This window comes from Capricornis sumatraensis, chromosome 10 (assembly GCF_032405125.1).
Source record: "Capricornis sumatraensis isolate serow.1 chromosome 10, serow.2, whole genome shotgun sequence".
In the NCBI taxonomy this organism is placed as follows: domain Eukaryota; kingdom Metazoa; phylum Chordata; class Mammalia; order Artiodactyla; family Bovidae; genus Capricornis; species Capricornis sumatraensis.
In genome coordinates, this window is record NC_091078.1 from 102,842,118 (window position 1) to 102,857,811 (window position 15,694).

The 15,694-nt window shown below is 54.3% G+C and overlaps 1 protein-coding gene across 1 annotated transcript in view; it reads right to left on the minus strand.

Annotated features, from left to right (window-relative positions):
• FGD5 (FYVE, RhoGEF and PH domain containing 5) overlaps positions 1 to 15,694 on the minus strand; it is a 119,308-nt gene that overhangs the window by 20,693 nt on the left and 82,921 nt on the right. Inside the window, exons 6-12 of the mRNA XM_068981912.1 lie at positions 10,319 to 10,479; positions 9,908 to 10,064; positions 9,230 to 9,317; positions 7,561 to 7,611; positions 6,923 to 6,981; positions 1,138 to 1,209; positions 162 to 230 (exon numbers count right to left, since the gene is read on the minus strand). Of these exons, the coding sequence (XP_068838013.1) occupies positions 162 to 230; positions 1,138 to 1,209; positions 6,923 to 6,981; positions 7,561 to 7,611; positions 9,230 to 9,317; positions 9,908 to 10,064; positions 10,319 to 10,479 (657 nt within the window). The remainder of the gene's footprint in view (positions 1 to 161; positions 231 to 1,137; positions 1,210 to 6,922; positions 6,982 to 7,560; positions 7,612 to 9,229; positions 9,318 to 9,907; positions 10,065 to 10,318; positions 10,480 to 15,694) is intronic.

Below are 15,694 nucleotides of genomic sequence, written 5' to 3' on the forward strand. Positions count from 1 at the left end.
CGAGGGAGAGGCTTAAGCCCTAGGCTTTCGGCTTTCCTGGATGACCCTCACCCTAAGGGGTCGGCTCTGGTCTCCTCGGCCTTCCTGCCATCCTCGGGTAATGGCCCCCAAACGCTTCACAGAACCTGCAGTCCGGGCTTGACCGGAGGCCGGGTACTTACCAGAAACAGGTGCCGGGGGCGTCTGTTCTTCCCTGTTACTTTCATCAGCGTCCCTTCCTTCAGAAACTCCTGTGAGCAGAGAAGCAGCCCTCGGTGGTCAGGCTGACCCCCTGCTCCGGCCTGGAGCAGGCTTGGGGGAGGCCCTTCAGCGGGAAACCCATTACGGCGCCTCCTGGAGCTCAGCAGACTGGCACACGGCAGAAGCCCCTTGCCCAGGAGCCGTGCTCCACGCTTGGTGGGGCTGCCCTGGAAACAGGCATCTGGCCTTTGGGGAGCACCCTCTTTGACCCAGACAGCGGGCCAGCCACAGAGTGGTCCCAACAATGGCTTGGTCCCTGATTTGCTGCCACGGGCGTCCGATGAGAACAGAGTCTCTAAGATGCCAGTTTGCTAAAGCGGCTGAAGACCTGTGAACAGTTGCTACAGCCCCCTCAATTCTGGAGGATACAAACAGATGTCTGCTATGTATTCACTAAACTGAGGACTCCGAATCAGAACACTAGGTGGGATTTTACACCTAAGTACCATCTCTCACTCCTTTATCTCTTGTCCTTCATGGACCGGAATAGGTCATGAACACATTTTTTTTTTTTTTAACTACTTTTGAGTTGAGTTTTGTGTTTTCCATTTGGAAGCTTAAAAGTGGGTAAATCTGTCTTTTAAAAAACGTTGGGGTTCCTGAGAGATGGCTTCCCAGATTGTCCAACAACTGGACTAAACTGAGGATACCGGTGTCTTTTCTTCTGAGAGGAACATGGAACCCCAATGGCACTGCTGTTTAAAGGCCCCGAGAGCAGAAAGCCCTAGGGGAGACAGCCAGGGGCCTGCGGAGCCCAGCAGGGCCCTTGCCCTCCTGCCCTCCCCTCCCCCTGCCCCCCTCCCTCCCTGCCTGTGGGCACCAGCCCAGCTGAACAATGGGGCTTATCAGGGCCTCGCCCACCTGCCTGCCGGCGCCCTCTGCGGTGGAGGCACTCACCCTTCCTGGCTGGAGGAGGTCCCCTTGGCCCTGAACGCTGTGCTCGATGTGGACCAGCTTCTGGAGGTTTTCCTGCGGGCGGGAGCAGGGCGAGGGCGAGGTGGTCAGGGCCCTCATCTCCTCTGTAAGGAGGGGGCGGCCCTGCTTCCACTTCGGAGGAGTAAACGCAGCCCAGGTGGGACCTGCTCCCAGTCCCACTTCCTGTCGCTGGTGGGACCGGGAACCAAGCCTGGGTCCACGGGATGCCACCCATGTGGGTTCCCAGCAATCCAGCTAGTCCCTGCGGGCCTGGGTGTGACAGCGCCCTCTGTCTGCACGCCGTGGAGATGGTCACTTGGCCTCACTATGCTGTCCGATGCCCGTTTATCTGGGGGCCACTGCTCCTACTCTAGCCTGTGTCCCCCATAACGCCCGGAGCAACCAGATCACAATAACCCACAAGTGACAGAAGCCTCAGGCCGGACTGGCTCTGTGGGCTTAAAGCCTTTGCTGGAGAGCTCGGTTACTGAGACAGAGTGACTGAGAAAATGCAGTGCCTGGTGAAGAAACGCTCTGGGCTCCCTGAAGAAACACGTGTGCCCAGAAGCTCACTGGGAATTCACAACACGTACGGTCCCGGGCCCCTCCCCTGTCACAGCGGCCCGGAGTACTGGAAGAGTGATGACCCTGAACCTCATGCAGGGTTGGGTCTAAAGTCAAGGAACACGGTGAAAACTATGCAGAGAAAATGCCTTGAAAAGGCCTCGACACTGTCCCCAGTTCAGTCATTAAACCATGTCCAACTCTGCGACCCCATGGACTGCAGCACACCAGGTTTCCCTGTCCTTCACCATCTCCCAGAGTTTGCACAAAATCATGTCCCTTGAGTCGATGATGCCACCCAACCATCTCATCCTCTGTCGCCCCCTTCACCTCCTGCCTTCAATATTTCCCAGCATCAGGGTCAGTTCAGGGCATAAAATCCTACCCATCAGAAAACGTGTAAAAGTTATTCTACCTCTGGTTATGATGTAGGAGCTGCAAGGACACCATGCCCCCGCCCTAACAGGGAGAAAAAAAAAGAGTCACATCATCTACAAAAGCAGAACTCTGCTTATGTTTATTGGAGCTCTGGGGTCCCCGGGACCCCACCGTGGACACATGAGATGGATGAGTTATCGTGCCTCTGGCAACACACAAGGGAGGAGGTGGTCGGCATAAAGAAGGTTGAAAAGAAAGCAGCTAAAATGTTAATAGCTTCTTAAAGGTCAGGTGTGGGCTGGTGGGCCGGTGTTAGAATAGAGGGAGCCCCAGAGCCAAGGGGCATGTGGAGGCCCTCGCAATCTCTTTCCAGGAGTTTCTGCCCGGTGCTTACAAGGAAGAGTGGGAGCAGAGAGAATCCCCTCTTGGTGCTGAAGGGGTGCAGGCTGCCAACTGTGGGGCTGGCATGAAATCCAGCCCATTTCCCCAGGACCCTCTCTCCTATATGGCCCTCCACCACTGTGGGAGGTGAGGCAACCATCCCACTCCCAGACCCTGAGGCAAAGAGCCCATGGCTTCCAAGGCAAGGGCAGAAGCAGCTAGAGGTACCTGTTCCAAGAAGAGGTGGGTGACCTCTCAGGTGCAGGATCACACACCAAGACAAAGCAGAAACCTGCCCAAGACCCGCCACTGATACACGGCAGAGGCCGGCTGCCCGTGAAGGAGGGGCAGGAACGCTGACAGGGAGCCGGCCTCACAGGCCCTCCTTAAGACTGAGGCTTGTCCGCGGGAGCCGTGACCCATGAGCCCTGTGTGACGGGACGCAGTGGTCTAGCCCCGAGGAGGGGAAGGACGCAGAGGTCCCTTCCGTGGTGCAGAGATTGCAAAAAGCGGAAGACGCAGCAGGAAAAGTCCCTGGGCCCTCGGATCCCACATCTAGCAGCAGGTGACAGCAGCCACCTTCCGGAGGAGCATGACGTCTGTGGGGGGTCTGAAGGTGACGTCTGAGAACAAAACCTAAACCCAGCTCAGCTACTGACTGCAGTGATTCAGTTCCCACCCTCAACGTGAATGGCCTGAGTAGAAAAAGAGACATGCCCACTTTTAAAGGCAGATACTATTTCCCACAGGGTCTACAGTTCCTCTGCACATAACGGTGTTCAATCAGACACGGAAAACACAGGAAGCAAGGGAGAACCCTAACCCATTTTCAAGACATAAAGTGTTCCAGAAAACCAGATGTTGGAGCCATCAGACAGGGACATCACAGTAACTATGACTAATCATGTTAGAGGAGCCACTGGAAAAGACAGGACAGCATGCATGAACGGAGGGAGTTTCAGTAGAGACGGAAACAAACAAGAGATGGAAACGTGAACAGTAAGAAATGTGTTCTCAGAAACGAAGAACCCCTATGACAGGCTTAGCAGCAGATCGAGCAGAGCTCAGGAACGAAGGAACGAAACTTGGGAAGGGCTTCCCTTGTGGCTCAGCTGGTAAAGAATCCGCCTGCAATGTGGGTTCGATCCCTGGGTTGGGAAGATCCCCTGCAGAAGGAAAGGCTACCCTACTCCAGTATTCTGGCTTGCAGAATTCCACGGACTGTAGAGTCCATGGGGTCCCAGAGAGTCGGACACAACTGAGCAGCTTTCACTTTCACTTTCTTTTCAAGCTGAGATTCACCCCCATTGAAACAAAAAGAGAAAGTAAGAGTGCAGGGTGGAGGGGCAGAGGGAAGAACAGAGGACCCAAGAAAATTTTCCAAAATTAACGGACAAAAAGCACAAGCCCAGGAAGCTTGATAATCACAACAGGATAAATGCCACGACTTCTCCTAGACATCACAGTCAAACTTCTAGAAGTCAAGTGTAAAGAGAAGATCTTGAAGGCAGCCAGTAAAAAGGGGGCCCGTTACATGAAGAGGGTGAACAGAGAGACTGCAGCAGATATCTTCTCCAAAAGTAGGTGAGATATAAGACAGTGGAGTGGCGTCTGAAAAGTACTGAAAGAAAGCTCTGGTCAACCCAGATTTCTATAGCCAGGAAAAACATTTTTCAAGAAGGAAGGTAAATCGATCAATTAAATAAATGGATGTTGGATGCTAGGAGCCAGGTTTCAATTCCAACACTCCTCTTGGGAGAGGAAATTTACAGAGAAGCCAGGGGAGGAGGCTGGAATGATCCACTTGGTAACAAGTAGAGTTAAAGACTCAGTAAGACACTCACATTTAGCTTAATGCAGATGGCTATGTACAGAAACAGCTGTTCATATGAGTATATACACAGTAAATACACATATAAGTCTTTGCTCTGTAGCTGACAGAATCAGAAGAAATGATACCCCAGTAGCAGTGAGCACTCTGTGCCCACATCCTGGTTTCTAATAACATTATCCAATGAACAAACCAAGGCTCTCTGGAGAAACAGGTGACTCTAGGACTGGGGAGGAACACGTGCCACATGAACACGGAGCGTCTCACAGTGCCAGGAAGTAAGGAAGTGCTCAAAAGCTAAGCAAAATAGAAATCCCCACCCAAAGCCCCGTCGATGGGGGCATGCCAAAGGGGCACAGGAACCAACTGGCCAGCTCCTAACAGCCAAAGCTGGGACAATTTGAGAAATAAAATCAAGTGCATAGGATTAGAAGCCAAACATAAATATGGATCCGTGAGTTCTTACTGATATAAATAATTCAGATATAAATTAACTTAGAACTAGTGAACACATTAATAAACAACGGAGAAGAGACCAATCTCCCTTGCAGAAGATGTCCAAATAATTCAGGTAGATACTCTTTCCTCAAGGGGAGGGAGCATAATCCCCTATTCCTTACATGCGGGCTGTGCGCAGAGACTTTCCTCCAGCCAGTAGGGACCGGCAGGTGGGGGTGGAGCTTTACATGCAGAAATCCAAGCAGCACAACCTTGACCAGGCAATCACGGTTCACGTCGAGAGCCCTACGTCACGTTGCCAGGATGTGCCCTTCATCTGATATTAAGAGAGCAGCGTTTTCTGTGCTCTTTCTCCCCCTAAACTATAAGCTATGCACCCACATGTGTGTGCGTAGCCGCTGCAGTTGTGTCCGACTCTTTGCAACCCTATGGACTGTGGCTAGGTTCCTGTCCATGGGATTCTCCAGGCAAGAACACTGGAGGGAGCTGCCATGTCGTCCTCCAGGGGATCTTCCCGACCCAGGGGTCGAGCCTGCGTCTCTTATGTCTCCTGCATCCGCAGACAGCTTCTTTACCACAGTGCCACCTGGGAAGCCCAAACTGTAAACTTAGTCTAATCATGACAGCTCAGCGTGGGAGGGAAGACGTGGCCCTTCCTGACCCGGTTTTTCTCTTTGGAAGCAGAGACATCCCCCCTAACAGGAAGTGGGAGCCCCCCGGTCCATCTGCCGCTACCTCTGCTGCACCAGCTCCAAAGCGCCTCTGTATTTTGGCTACACCGAGGGAAATCTCACCGTCTATACAACATGCCAAAGAGCAAGGAGCTCCCGGACGTCAGGGGAGTGGAGAGGACCCGATGACCCACCGGATTTCCCACCCCACTGGCTTCAGCCTCCAGGCTTGCAGACTCTTCCATCAGCTACCCTGATGTCTGCCCCCAGACGCTTTCCAACTGCGCCTACACTGGTCCCATCTTCCAGCCTCCGAGCTCTGACGCACCGGCACTTTCTCGTCTTCACGCCTGGAGCCGGGCACTCCAACTGGACCACCTCGGCCCCCTCTGCCTTCCTGGCATGCATAAAGTTCTCCCTGTAGGGGCACCTCCCGTGTCATCGCGTCTCAGCATCCCCAGGGGAGAGATGAAACCCTCTTCTGAAACTTGTAGCACTTTCTCTCTCATGATATTTATCATGATTCTTCATGTCCATGTCTTAAACGCTCTGCTAAGCAGTGTCTTCCTCAAGGGCCAGGACTCGGGGCTTTATCTCCGTATCTCCAGATCCCAACGTAAGACCAGGAGTCTAAGAGATGTTACTTCCCTTCCCCTTTTTCTACCTGTGGATGACTCACCATAAGGATGCTCTGTGTACCTGCCACAGCAAAGCCAAGCAACAGCTTGGCACACGTACCACCATCACTCCCACCTCTGCCTGTGTCAGGCATCACTAATCGATCACTGAACTTTCACCACCAAGCCAGGACTCAGCCTCAGAATCATTCCCAACACACAGCTCTAGCTTATTTACAGCTTAAAGGAGCAGAAAAAAATGTAGACACCAGTAACCATGGAAACCACTGGAACAGAGCTGGGAGGTGGGATAAAGCTGATCATCCCAGACAGACACCCAGTAAACATCTGATCAGTGTCTCCCGAATGAAGTTACACACTGTCAGAATCAGGCATGTGCTTAGAGCTCACGTGGTCCTATGCATGAGCAGCTCTCCAACTTTTGTGAGCCAGACATTTACCTGGGGTGCTTGTTAAAACTGCCTATCTCTGAACCCTACCCCAGAAGTTCCAGTTGGCAAGACTGGAAGGCATATCCAGGAATCAGTAGTTTACAGAGCACCCCGGGTGCTGATGTAGATGCTCTCAGACCAGGATCTGGACGCTACTTATCTGGTCTGTGCAAGTCTGCTGCCCTCCTCATTGTTCCAATAAATGGGGAACCGGAGACTCAGGGAGGGACGCGCAGGGCCTGAAGTCACACAGCAAGTGTCAGGGCCAGAAGCCACGGCTCTCTGCAGGATCCCATGAGATGCATGATGGCCTGCACCCCCTACCAAGAAGTGGGGGTATCACAGGCAGACCTGGGAGGGTGGAGGGGGCCCTGGCACCTGCACCCACGGGAAGGTGCCCGTGGCCAGACTTACGCCTTGCTCCATGCTGTCACTGGCACGGTCTGTGACCTTGGAGACGAGGGTCAGCGCACCTGTGGAGAGAAGCAGAGAGCACTGGACTTCCTGGGCAGGCCAGGCTAGCTGCCACCCGCTCACCTCCTGCCCCAGAGGTCCCCCTGCAGGGCCATGCACGGGGGTAGCACCAATCCTTCCCATGGCTGGTGAGGGCACTGGCCCAACCCCAGCTTGGCCGCTACTGCCTAAGTGCCCTTGACAGCAGTGTGACCCCTCCATGCCTCAGTTTCCCTGGCTGCATGTGGAGCGTGTCAACATAGAGACTGCCCTGGCAAGTCGCATGCAGTGATGGCCACACAGGACGGGGAGGAAATCAGGAGTCTAGGGAGTTTGTTAGACCCGGTACCCCCTTCTATCACCAAACTCTGGCCACGCCCCTTCTCCTCCTCTGACTGCATGTTAGTCCACGCCCCGGGGAGTCCCCACGGTTGAGGCAAAGGGGGTGTCACTCAACAGCCCCAGAGGCCTCCTGGGCCCTGCATGCCCAGCCAGCAGGGAGGGGGCCGTGCTGTGCGCCTGGGAAATGGGGTGGAGTCCAGAGCTGGTGGATGGGCGGCCCAAAGCTCTGCTTCCTCCGTATTCACACACAGACTTACCCTGCGTGTCGTCGTACTCCGCTGAGTCCGGGCAAAGGTTATTTAAATAGTCTGCGGATGGAACAAGAGTCAGGAGTCAATTTGCCCTGGTGAGGCCTGCCCCCTGGGGTCCACAACAAGAGACCCTCAGTCTCCAGAGACAGAGGAAGACTTCCAGAAGGAAGAGGGGAACCGCCTCTCTCCTGTCAGCCCGACCATAAGAACACACGGGCACAAAGCCTGGCCCTCAGCATCAACACCGGTGTGGCGCCCGCCACCGCCAGTCACTCATTCATTCATTCACAGATGCTGACCGAGCGCCTGCTGTGTGCCTGGTGCAGTGCAAGGCCTGAAGAGGCTCACAGTCTGCTGGGGGGACACAGATGTGACCACCACTCGGCAGAGTGTGACGTGTGAGACCCCTTAACACGTTCACAGCCACAACTGCTTGACACAGGCTGGTCTCACTCTAGCGACCTCTCCACGCTGCTCGCTCACTGGGGCAGGGTTGGCATTCTTGCTACTTCTTGAATGTGACACGTTTGCTCAGACGCCAGGGCCTTTGCACTTATAATTTCTTCCACTTGGTACGCTTTTCTTTTGGATGGTCATATGGCTCGTGCCCTCACTTCATTGAGACCTCTGTTCAATGTTACCTCCTCAGACAAATCTTATCTGACGCCTGGATCTAACACAGCAGACTGTTCCCCTGAATGCCCTTAATCTGCCTTCATTTTCTTGAGAGCTCTTATCATGGACATAATGTATTTTTAATTCCTTATTTGCTTGTTTGAGTATAAGCTCATAGTATCACAGACTCTGGCTGTTTAATTCACCTCTACCTCCTCAGTTTCTAGCACAGAGTCTGGTACACAGTAGGTGCTTAATAAATTCTGGTTGAATTAGATGAACAAACCCTCCATCTCCTGGCCCGAATGTCTTTTTTTACAGCTTGATTGCTTTCTGGGGTTACACGCCTATCTGTATGGGTGCAGTTCCATTTCTCCCCAGCAGAGCATCAGCTCCTGGGCCAGGGGGTCTCTGTCCACTTGGGGGGCAGCTGCTCAGGACAGAGGTCGGGGAGGGGATGACGTTCCCAGGGGACAGTTTGTAGAGAAGGAAGCAAAGAGGACCTGGGGCTGAGACCCAAGAAACACTGACATTTCTGGAGCCACGAGGAGGAGAGTGAGAAGAGTCAGAGAGGTCAGAAGGAGGAGGGGAGAGCGTGTATCACAGAAGCCCAGGAGGAAAGCGCTACGAGAAGCAGGAAGCGGTCAGTGACAAAGCCACCGAGAGGGCCAGCAGGTCCGAGGGGAAAACATCCGCTGACTCAGGACGGCTCTGGTGATAAGAACAGATTTAGGGAAACGAGACCCACAGAAGCCAGGGAAGAATGCAGACCACGGGGGAGACGTGAGTTGCTGTGTGTTTGGCTGGGAGAGGCTGTAGCGAGGTGCAGCAGCTGGGCACTCCAGCAAGTTTCCACGCAGCCGTGGGGGTCCGGAGCTCAGCAGGAGGAAGGGGGTGGGCTGGGTGCCTGGCACCTTCCCAGGGGAGGGGGACACGACTGAGAGACCGTGCCCGCCCCGTCCAGCCACTGTGGGAGGCCGGGTGTCCCCCGCCACTCCGCGGGTGCCACCCCTCTGCTCTCCCCGCCCGGCCTCGGCGCCCTGCCCTCCCAGGGGCCCACCTGTGAGGAGTGCTTCGTACTGGAACAGGCGCCGCACCACACGCAGCAGCCGGTGCTTCACGTTCTGGCCGCCTCCCTGCTGACTCTGCTGCTCCCGAGAAACCAGGACAACGAAACTCCATCAGGGACCCCTGCCCCTGGCTCTGGGCTCACGGCATCCCACGTGAGCCCAGCCATACACGTCCCAGCCGTGCCTTCTCCTGGCCGGGCCAAGCCATTTCCAAAACCAGGGTCCCCTCCTCCAGGAAGTCCTCTCAGATTACCTTTGCCCCACTCTGACAGTTTGTTCCTTTAGGCTCACACACTGCTACCTACACTCAGTAATATGTCTCTCCCAGCCCCCCTTAGCAATAGAGCAAAGTCCATGAAGCTAGCGGCTACTGGATCCTCAGCTGCTGGCCATTTGTTGCTCACTCCGATGGCTTTAGGGCCCCGGCTTGCTTTGTGCTTCTCTCCCGGGACAGGAGAACAGCTGCTAAAACCCTCCCCATGGCCAGTGCTCATGGAGTTGTCAGTGATGGCCCAAGGCGGGATGTTCTGGGTTTTCCCTTCTGCTGGGTCGTCCTCTCCTCCCCACCCCTCCAGGTCTGACCTCCCCTGATTGGCATGAAGCCCTTCCATGCCCACCCCCACCCCTGCATCCTGAGAGCGGGTTCCTGGGAGGACCAAGGGACCCACCTCAAATTCTCGGACGGCCGCTGCCAGCCGCGGGGCGTGGAGGCAGTTCTCACCGAGCAGACTCAGGTACCTGTCGAACTGCAGGATATGAGTGGCGTGGTGCTCAAACTCCTGCTCCCGGGCCAAGAAGACGTCAGCCACCTTCTGTCGGCCTTCCCTGCAGTCAAGGAGACGGGGATGGGACCCCAAGATCTCAGGCTCGTGGCCCCCGTGACGGTGAGGACCGGCATGGCATCCCGGGTGGTGGAACCTCCCGCGGCAGGCGAGGGACCAGGCACCCCCGTGTCTCGGCACCCCTGCCCGTCAGATGGAAACCACCGCTTTACATGGTGTGTGGGGGGGGTTTGCCCGCCCCACCCCGCAGCATTCCCCTTGGCAATGGGGTAGGGGTGGGGGCCCGGGGCCGCTCACCAGTGTGCCAGCCTCTCCTCCAGCTCCTCCAGGATCCCCTGGTGAAGGTCGTGTATGGCCGGGAGCTCACTCAGGCCACGCCTCAGTTCATCCCGCGCCACCAGGTCCCTGCCCTCATAGTCCATCTCATCCAAGACCCTCACGACCGCTCCGTGGAAATCCTGAAACCCGGAGAGGCCTGTTACTAACGCACATGCCCGCAGGACTGACTGCACCCAGGCCCCCTGGCAACCGCCCTGCGGCTCTGGAGTCCTGACTCCGTGCTGACTCCAGGGACCTCCTGCCAGGGTCCTCAGACCCTGTGAACCGGGGGTGACAATGCGCCCCTGGTGATCACAGGTAATGGATGCCCAAGGAGCCCCCACAAGCTCCTGGCATGGAGCAGGTCTAAAGCTCGCTCATTCCTCCCCTTCCTTGTGGGGACTCCCCTGCCCTGGGTGTACCCTGTTCTTTCAGGGGACAGGTAAGAAGCGGGGTAATTCCTTCTCTGAAGAAATATTATGCAGCTCTTGCTTTACGACTATCCATCTGTGAAGAAGTTAATGGGCTGCTCTTTCACAACAAAGTCTAAAGAAACCATAGGCACCCGCCCCCCCGATGTAAAAACAGTGAAGACGGCGACTGTGTAGAAACATCCACACGTACGGCTAAGAGATCAAGAAAAAGCTGCCTTCCCACCACAACACAGCTGCATGAAAAGTGAACAAAGGAAAAAGCTGAAAGGAAGCGGGATGAAGCGTAAACAGACACAGTGTCGGGGGTACGGAATTAGGAATCGATTACTTTCCCTCTTCTTGTCTCTGTTTTCTAAAACTTCTGCAAAACGATTAGGTACTTTAAAAATTAAATTTCATAAACATTAACATTATAAAGAATGTAAGACTTCTTTCTCACAAAAAAAATCCTGATCTTCAAATACACAGGCCCTTACACGAGGCTCAGCACTTACGAGTTATAAACACACAGAATATCCTGAAGCCACCTTGAATCATGAGGCAACGAACGTCGGGTGAACCTCAGCATCAAAAGCCATGGTCCAGCCACGGAGTTGTCGTCCAGTCGCTGAGCCACGTCAGACTCTTTGCGACCCTATGGGCCGTAGCCCAGGAATCCTCTGTCCATGGGATTCTCCAGGCAAGAATACTGGAGTGGGCTCTCGTACCATCCTCCAGGGGATCTTCCGAATCCAGGGATCATCTCTTCCATCTACCTGCCCTGGCAGGCGGATTCTTTACCACTAGCGCCACCCCGGAGTTTGCTCATATTCATGCCCATTGAGTCAGTGATGCTATCTAGTCATCTCACCCTCTGTCTCCCCCTTCTCCTGTCCTCAATCCTTCCCAGCATCAGGGTCTTTCCCGATGAGTCAGCCCTTCACATCAGGTGGCCAAAGTACTGGTCCAGCCCAAATCGAGAAGGCCAAGCCACCTTGTGAGCATTCAGGAAGGACAACCACCCTGCCTTGTTCAACTGCCTCCCTGACGGGGAACTATCAGTGGGCAAGACGGTTAATTCCATCACTGAACAGCTGTCACTGTGAGAGAAGTTTTTCATTACAGAGGTATTAAAGGTCAAGTGTCCAAGAGGTAGGGAGGTGGGATGGGGCCAAGGGAGGGAGCAGAGGAGAGGGAAAGAAAGGGAAACGAGAAGGCAGAGCAAGGGGCATGGATGGAGGGAGCGAGACAGATCACAGGAGCGGGGCAGAGACCCAGGGAGACTCTCTGGCCGCCCCAGAACATCGGCAAGGAGGCCACTGTGCTCCAGGCGGGACGGCAGGTATGAGGTTGCAGACGTTTCCACTTCAACACCGCACCCTGTGCCACACTGACCTGGACGCCACCACCTTCTCTGCCGGGAATGGCAAGGGGCCACCGGGAGGGCGGTCACCCTGCTAGCAGTCCCAAGGAGTGGGGATGAGCTTGGTCCCCATCTCTCAAGTCAGAAACTCTGAGTCCTCTGGGCAGAGAGAGCATGTGTCTCCTTAAGCGGAGGCCACAAGCTTGAGCCATAATTAGAAACCGAATTCCATTGTACCTGAGCAGCCAGAGCCTTTCCTGAGAGCCAGTCCCGGCGGGGGAGGGGTGGGGGCGGGGGGGGGGGGATGAGGGAGGAAGCGTGAGTGACAGGGAGAGGCCTGGGTGGGGTCGGCAGCCAGAGGGCAGAGGTTCTGAATTCTTAGTTCTGCCCAGAGCCAGCTCTGGGACACCGGGTCATTCTGAACCTGGAGGGGAGGTCTCTCTGCTGACCTGACAAGGGAGGACCCACCCATCCTTTCCTTTCGGGTCTCTGATTTTTTTAGGAGCCAGCCTCCAGCCCCACAAGGACTTCTAAGCCCTGTTTAGTCACTCAGTCATGTCTCTTTGCGACTCCGTGGACTGCAGCACGCCAGGCTTCCCTGTCCTTCACCATCCTGAGTTTACTCAAACTCATGTTCACTGAGTCAGTGATGCTGTCCAACCATCTCATCTTCTGTTGCCCCCTTCTCCTCCTGCCCTCAGTCCTTCCCAGCATCAGTGTCTTTTCCAGTGAGTCAGCTCTTCGCATCAGGGGGCCAAAGGATTGGAGCTTCAGCATTAGTCCTTCCAATGAGCATTCAGGGCTGATTTCCTTTAGGATGGACTGGTTTGATGTCCTGGCTGTCCAAGGGACTTCTCAGCCCTGGCATCCCGGAGACAGAAAACATGCTGACCCGGCCGATCGCCCCTCCTGCCTGGCAGCTGGTTGACAGCGGACTTTAACACACTCCCTCCTCGGCTCTGGGCAGGTTCCAGCTCAGCTACCCCAGAAGTGATCACAGGCAAACTGCCAAGCTATCCGAGCCTCAGTTTCCGCACCTGTAAAATGGGGACTGTGCCACCAAGTAAACACAGCGTGAGGCGCCTGAGAGGCTCGTCCTGATGTTTAAAACTGCTTTGGAAACTGTCAAGCGCTATGCCCACAGCAGCAACGCTCCTGCTTTATTTTTTAAAGTAACTTTATGTATTTTTGGCTGTACTGGGTCTCCATGGCCGCCTGAGGGCTTTCTCTAGTTGCGGGGAGTGGGGGCTACTCTCTAGATGTGGCGCGCCGGCTTCTCCCTGCAGTGGCTTCTCTTGTTGCAGAGCACGGGCTGTTACTCTGCAGTAAACGGGATTTTCCCGGACCAGGGATCGAACCTGGGTCCCACTGCACCACCAGGGAAGCCCTGGTTCTGCTTGAGGTAAGACATCCTCAGAACAGGGCCACGTCTGAACGTTCCCTCCCATCTTCTGAGGTCCAGCAGAGTGTGCGTTATCAACAGAGGAGTTTTACAACGCCTGCGCACAGATGGATGGCAGGGCCCCCATTTAACAGAAGAGGGGAGTGAGTTATGGGGGAGCCAAGACCTGAATTGGGTCAGCCCGACACGCAGACGGAATACACTGAAGCGGGGAGAGGGAGGGGGAAGGACAAGCAAAAACAAGGCCGACGGCTGCGTTTGCATCACACTCCAGGGAGCTGAAATATTAATGGCTTTGCAAGCTGGCTTCTCATCTGTAATTAATTCTCACTCAATTGGCTCAGTCCCAACAGGGCAGGACGGCCACCATCAACATGACTCATTCCATAAACTGGGGCACAATGGGAATTGTTCAGACATCGGTTCGCAAACTCACTGGAAGTGCGGAGAACCCGCCACCCTGTCCACGGCTCCCTGGACGGTTTCTGCCGTCACTGCACCTGGGGGCCCAGCAACCACCACAGACGGAGGAAAGGCGTACTGGGTCTGTGGTTCCCATCTCTTTCTCATTCAACAAGTATCCTGAGCACCTGCTCTGCTCCGAGCCGTCAGGGAAGAAGGGTGGGAGCAGGAGAGATGCTGTCCTGCCCCCAAAGAGCGTGCAGTCTCGGGGAAAGGCAGAGAGCAACGTGATGATGTCAACACAGGGTGTAAGTGTCCACTGGAAAAGAACCAGGGCCGTGCAACCCCAGGAAGGAGACCTGCCTTAGCTCCAGGGAGGCCACGCCCTGGAGACAAGAGGGGGAGTGGTCCGTGCTGGGGGCAGCAGGTGCAAAGGCCCTGAGGTGGGGGGGAGCTGAGCTGGCTGTGGTTTGAGTGTGTGGGTGTGGCTAAGTGAGTGCTTGTGTGTGGGGGCTCAGGATGGGCAGATGAGGATGCTAAGGGGTCAGATGGGACCCTTCCCACAGGCGTCCTGAAGGCTTCTGAAGGGACTTGGGTTTCATCCTGGGGTGATGGGGAATCCTGAAGGGTGCTAAGCAGGGGAGCAAAATGACCTGATACCTCTCTTTAAAAGTTCACTTTGCTAGGAGAACACACTGGAGGCAGCCAGTCCGTTGTTCTGTGTTCGGTTCTAACTGTTGCCTGTTGACCTGCATACAGGTTTCTTAGGAGGCAGGTAAGGCCCGGTATTCCCCTCTCTTTAAGAATTTTTCCGTTTGTTGTGATCCACACAGTCAAATGCTTTGATGTAGTCAGTGAAGCAGAAGTAGATATTTTTCTGGTATTCTCTTGTTTCCCTCATGATCCAGTGACTGCTGATGATTTGATCTCTGGTTCCTCTGCCTTTTCTAAATCCAGTCTGTGCATCTGAAACGTCTTCGTTCACATGCTGCTGAAGGGTAGTTTGAAGGATTTTGAGCATAATCTTTCTAGCACGTGAAATGAGCACAGCTGCACGATAGTTTGACCATTCTTTGGCATGGCCCTTCTTTGGGATTGGAATGAAAACTGACCTTTTCCAGTCCTCTGGCCACTGCTGAGGTTTCCAAATTTGGTGACATATTGAGTGCAGTGCTTTAATGGCATCATCTTTTAGGATTTGACATGGCTCAGCTGGAGTCCCATCACCTCCACCAGCACTGTTCATGGTGACGCTTCCTAAGGCCCACTTGACTTCGAATTCCAGGATGTCTGGCTCTAGGTGACTGATCACACCATCGTGGTTATCTGGGTCATTAAGACCTTTTGTACAGCTCTGTGTATTCCTGCCACCTCTTCTTAATCTCTTCTCCTTCTGTTAGGTCCTTACTGTTTCTATCCTTTATCGTGCCCATCTTCACATGAAATGTTCCCTTCATCTCCAATTTGCTTGAAGAGATCTCTAGTTCCACTATATATTACAACTATCTTTCAAAGTAGATAAATTAGTATCTTTAGTTGGAGTTTCAATATCAAGCTCTCAAAACTTAACAGAATGAACAGACAGAAAAGCATACCACTGAATACTGTTAACAGAGCAGCACACTCCGATTTGACAGAGGCTCATCAGCCTCTATCGCGATCCAAGCTGCCTTCTGTTTTTTTTTTTTTACAGAAATTGACAAGCTGATCCTAAAGTTCATGTGAAGACGTAACAGATCCGCAACAGTCCAAACAATCTTCAAAAGGCACAAAGC